This window comes from Apium graveolens, chromosome 9 (assembly GCF_009905375.1).
Source record: "Apium graveolens cultivar Ventura chromosome 9, ASM990537v1, whole genome shotgun sequence".
Classification (NCBI taxonomy): Eukaryota; Viridiplantae; Streptophyta; class Magnoliopsida; order Apiales; family Apiaceae; genus Apium; species Apium graveolens.
Genome location: NC_133655.1, coordinates 27,516,426 through 27,522,425, shown reverse-complemented (window position 1 = coordinate 27,522,425; position 6,000 = coordinate 27,516,426). Strand labels below are relative to the sequence as shown.

General features: G+C 29.3%; 1 protein-coding gene across 1 annotated transcript; it reads left to right on the top strand.

The window, feature by feature from the left end:
* Window positions 1-596: 596 nt before the first annotated feature.
* Window positions 597-3,302, top strand: LOC141682746 (uncharacterized). Its single transcript, XM_074487442.1, has 4 exons — window positions 597-703; window positions 1,101-1,279; window positions 1,927-2,084; window positions 2,950-3,302. Exons 2-4 carry the CDS (start codon window positions 1,117-1,119, stop codon window positions 3,055-3,057), a joined length of 429 nt encoding a protein of 142 aa, XP_074343543.1. The 5' UTR covers window positions 597-703; window positions 1,101-1,116; the 3' UTR covers window positions 3,058-3,302.
* The last annotated feature ends 2,698 nt before the right edge of the window (window positions 3,303-6,000 follow it).

The following is a 6,000-nucleotide window of genomic DNA, read 5'->3' as shown; positions in this document are numbered from 1 at the left end:
ACTTTGGTTTCTCTTATAAGGACCCTAAAGGTTTCCATAATTATCTAGAGTTTAGTGAGTTTGTAAATAAAAGCCAAGGCTATTTTTTAAATCTAGGGAATTAATTTTATTATTATAAAAATATATTCAATTTTTATATACAAATTCTAATAATTTTAGAAAAAAAATTCTAAAGTTAAATTTGTGAACCTTTTTCTCAAATTATAATTAAATTTACTGTTAAATCTAAAATTTATATTAAATGAAAATTTAAATTCAAAACCTTATTTGATATTAAGTAATATTTTTTAATTAAACTTAATTAAATTTGCTTTTGCAACTTAACATATGTATTAAAAATAAAAATAATTAAATAGAAAAGTATATAAAATTTATTACACGGTTTTTTATTATGTGCAGCGATAGCACACTATAGGTTATAGACTTATAGCTCGAAAAGGAGATAAGTTTAATACGCAATATCTTTGGAGAATGTTCCCTAGTTTTAACCACATATTTTATATTTTTGCCAAATTATTGGGCCAATGCAGCCCAAACATGGTTCGGCTAAATTAGACTAAACATATTTTAAAAGCCCAATCCTCTTTGGGCCCGATTCGTAATTTCATTGCCTAATCTCTGTCATTCATCCCTGCTCTTACAACTAAAGGCACCTATGACTCATTTCAACTAAATTACTTCACTCCACTTCAAGGGTTTATAGGTTTGGATCTCTTAAACCCTCTTTCTTGCTTACCCATCATTTAATATACAGATTATATGTGTATCGTAGATTATTAATACATATGTTTGTGTTCATGTGACTTTAATGTTTCATTTTGTGCTTCACCTGTTTATTCAGTAAAAACCCTAGCTTTATTCTTGATATTATCATATATTTTTTGCAAAATTTAATAAAATCGTTTTATAATTATGCGGGTTCCTTTTTTTCAATAACCTCACTGTGTAATGTGTGTATTATAGTTTATAATTTGTTTGTGGTGAAGTTTGAATCTTTGTAGAATATAGCCGGTTATAGCGAATTTGTGTTTTTCGATAAATGGGAGCAATTCGTTATCGGGTTAATATCTTTGATTTATTTGTTTAATATTGTTATACAGTGATCTAGTGAGCATCATGTTTTTGTCAAGAATTTTTGGGAGGGCACTTTGCACTGCTGCTAAATCCGAGAGTTCGGCTGCGGCAGCTGCTGCTTCTACAGCTAGGATGGGGCATAACCCACTTGAGGAGTTTTTCGAGACTGATAGAAGCCCGGATGAGGACAAGCCCATTGTTTATGGTAGATTGTCTTTGCTCTTATTGTTCTATTCAAATATCACTATCTCACTCTGCTATGTTTGTCTAAAAACCAAAATAAAATTGGCCAGTACTAGTAGAGTAGAGTTTTATGAGGCTGCTTTGACTCATCCTGTATAGGTTGTTTTGTAGAATTATCATAAATTACAAGAAAAAACATATAATGTACAACACCTAGTAGGGATGGCAATTTCGGGTTTCAGGTTGTGTTCGTGTTTGTAAACGGGTCAAGTTAAAATTACCTAAAATTAAATGAAATCGAATATTTAAGTTTGAAGGAATGAAAAGCTTAAAAACGGGTCATTTCGGGTCAGTTACAGTTAGTGTTCGAGTCACTTTTGGATTTCTTCTCAGTAAATCGGATTACAAATCGAGTCGGGTTTCGGGTCCTGTCTGATATTGCCGCCCCTAGCACCTAGAAAATTGAAATTCTTCTTGAATATTTGATTTATTAAATTATAGTGTTGTCAGCTACGTAAATAAGCATAGTTTGATCTATGTAGCATTGTACGAATATCAGCTTGAATAGCTTGACTTTTGGCATTTGCTTGTATGAAGTATGCTAATATCTCCCACACCCTTCAGTTTTCTTTCTCTGTATTCTTGAGTTACGTGGAGTTTTTAATTCAGGGCGGAGTTGGAAGGCGTCCGAACTTCGTCTCAAGTCTTGGGATGATCTTCACAAACTATGGTATGTTCTGCTGAAGGAGAAAAACATGTTGATGACTCAACGCCAGATGCTTAATTCACAGAATCTAAGGTTTCCTAATCCAGAGCGTATTCCCAAGGTATTAACTACTTTGATATCTTGTTACCCAGTATTCAACTATGAAAGAAGGTTCCTTCACGAGTTGTTGGGTATAATTGTCTACCTTTGACCTATCGCATCAGGACAACTAAATAAGCTTTTGTTTGGCTGTATGATAAATGATGATTTTTGATTTGTGACTGCTCATGTAATTTAACAAGTTTCCATTTAGCAAAAAAAAAGGTAACAAGTTCCACTAATTGTACTGTATTATTTTTTACAACTTTTGATTATTCATTTGATTAGCATTTTCTCTTTGGGTGGCCAATGTGTTTTCAGTTTTATGATTCATTCATTTCAGTTTCTCTCAGTTAAAAATATAGCTCCAAAACAAGTAAACTTAATGGTTGAATTGTCCAATCTAATACTCATTCGTTCCTGTTGAGTTTTTCAATTTCTTGATTGTTCGTCTTATTGCATGATCTTTTTGTTTATGTAGTTAGTTTCTTTCAGGGGGAAAACTATAAATGGACTTAGTTTGCTGATTATTGTCATTATAGAATTACACTGGGACATCATGTAGTAGTATCCAGTACAGTATTATGTAACTGAGCTTTTGTATAACTTTAATGCAAGAGGCATCCTGTCTTTTTTTAACAATTCAGTCACCTATCATCATATAATGCGACTTCTATCAGTTGCTTGAAGTAGATGATATAAATGTGTAACTCTTAATTGTCTTTTGTCCTTGTGGTTTATTGATTTTGCAATCAAAATATAAAGAGGCAGCTCTCCCACAAAACGAGATGATTCGTTAATATCACAAACCCTCTATATACATTTCCTCCCCTTCAAAGTAAAGGGATCTCTTTGAAGATTTTAATCTTGTCATGTTCTATTTGCAGGTAAGGAAGTCCATGTGCCGGATCAAGCATGTACTGACTGAGAGAGCAATTGAAGATCCAGATCCTAGGAGATCCGCAGAGATGAAAAGGTTGATCAATGCTTTGTGATTGGCTTTGGTTGTGGGTTAGTTGTAGTTAGGATTTTGTAGCCAGTGATGCTACTTTCTGTTCAGCTTGGAATATTAGGCAGGGAAGCCTTTCTTTAGACCAAGTTATTCAAGAATCATTGTACCAGCTTGTGAACCAAATATATCTTTCTTTGTGCGGGAAAGATGATACTAGGTATATCTGTTTTCTTCTTCTTTTCTAACCGCATATTTATATATAATAACATAAGAGACAAGTTATATTGATTTTCAAGGACTTTTTTTTTCTGTCAAAATAAAGACTTGAAGGAAATTAGACTTGGTCGGTTGATCACAAAATATGGTGAACATATTGTGTACTGCAAAACATAATTTGGTTAGGGCTGGAAACTATAAAACTGTTGCTAGTCTGATCAGCATAGCTTCTGTTTATGTCCATGTATTCTTACAAGCTGCAGTGCCGAACTCTACATTGTATGAAAAACTCTAAAGAATCAGACTCATACATGCTTTTGCGAGCTACTGAGAATGAAGACGAAGTAAGAGAGACAACTGTGATTGCTCCTCTCCTGATGTCTTTTCTTCTCTGTTTGTATTTTCAACTCAAGTCCATATTGCAAAATCTTATTACCTGCAAAGTTCAGGGCTTGTTGATGCAGACGTGACAGAGGAACAAGAGAAGAATGACTGTGAGAGTGAAATTAAATTCTATGGTTTTAGAAAAGGAATGCATTTTTTTAATGGAATATTATATTTCATTAAAATCACATAAATTTGTCAATAAAGTACCAACATTTTGAATGAATTTTCAATTTTTGTTAACTAGATTAACGCCTAAATCTGACAATAAAATATATTACTCAAACACTAGAAATTATAAAAATGAAATGTAATCATATATCTTTTGCTAGCGCACAAGACATAAGCAGCTTGGAATTTATGCAGTACAGGTACATGTAATTTGTTTGAATGGTTTTTTTTTAATTGACCTCGGGTGTTAGCGGTTGAATTTGGTATTGTGAGTTCTGTCACAATTTTTGTTGTGTTAGTAGAAACTAGCTCTTTAACCCGTGTAAAGTACGGGTAAATTTTATGATAATTTTTTTTTTCTAAAATATAAGATATATCTATATATTTACGATAAATGAGTTAGTGTTGAATTAGTTATATGATTGATATTTTTACATGATAATATTTTGTAATATTAAGTATCCCCTTTATTTAATTATTCTTCTAAATATGAAAATTCGATATTTATTACATTGATATGAGTTTATTATTATCTATAATCTAAATATAATAATTTAATAGGAAAGATGACAGACAAATTATATGTATATATATTATTACATGCATGCGTATTATCTGTTTTATAATTTATTTTGTATGATACGTAATTATGATTAATTTATAAATGACTCTTCATATTGATTTTCATTTGTATTCTGAAAATATCATTCTAAACTCATTAACAAATTCCTTCACATACTATTATTTAATAATTGATTTCATAATAAATTTGGTATTTACGAAAACTCTAATTTGATCGAACGATATTCTTATAATATTCTACGGTACCGTTATCATTAAAAATATTATACATTTTTCGTGCTCAAGTACACTAACTCTAACAAAGATTTTCCTAGAATATAATCGGTATAATGAATATAGTCTCTCAAAATGATAAATTTTAAATATTGTATTATCGATTTGTGTTAATATTATCATCTGATAAATATATTTAATGTAAGGTACTAAACTGTTATAAATAAATAATTAAATTGTAATACTTATATGTAATAAAGATTAATACATGTATATTAAATTCAATTCCTATCAAATAAATAGATACAATTAATATATATGCATTAAATAAAATGTCATTAATATATAATAATATGGGGTAATATTATAATTTCAACATGAATAAAATGTCTCATAAACCCCCCTAAATTAATTTATAACGACTCTTCATATTGTTAAATTAATAATCATTGTCAGAATCAATTTTCCATTTATAAAAGGTCCAGTTCGACTCTTATTATGTTTAGTTTTGGCCGACAATATTCTTATAATAATCTCCATTACTTCTACGAGTAAAACTTATTTTATATTTTTCGTGTTCAAATCTACTAACTTTAATAGCGTTGTTTTCTTGAATGTAATAAATATATCCCCTCAAAATAATAAATTCCAAACATTGTGTTATCAATTAATGCTAAAATTATAATGTGATAAATGTAAAATTTATTATAAAGTATTAAATTGCTAACATAAATAATGAAATTGTAATGATTAGATGTAATAATGATTAATTAATACATGTACATAAATTAGATACAATTAATATACGTGCATTAAATACAATATCATTAATATATAATAATATGAGGGCAAAATAGTAATTTAAATATGAATAAAATGTCTCACAAACCCCCTATTTACTCTATTATACATATAACTAGCATAATAACCCGTGCGAGACACGAATCATTTTTTAGAGTTTTTTTATACATCATACAATTATAATATTTGTAGAACAACTCCAATAATATCCGTATATAGGCTCTTGAGTCAAATTTTGAAGAAATGGAGATAAAATTTCTCTTCAACAAGCTTCATGTCCCCCTCTATAACATTAAAAGTTTCGAATGCTTCCTCACTTTTAGGAGTAAATATCTCCTCGACTATTCTTATATTATATTTTTCTTACCCGTTATTTTATATTTGATGAATAAATATATACATGGTAATAATTATACGTTTAAAACGAAACGATTAAATTTAATCCGTAGAATATCGTTAGTATGTTTACAAATAAAAAACTACAAATTAACATATATGTTGAATACAAAATTGACCAAAATCTTGAATTTTATTTAAATAAACTATATGTACTCCTAATATTATTACTGAGTTAACTACTAACTTACAATTAACTTACTCAATTTAAAAAGATAAAAAA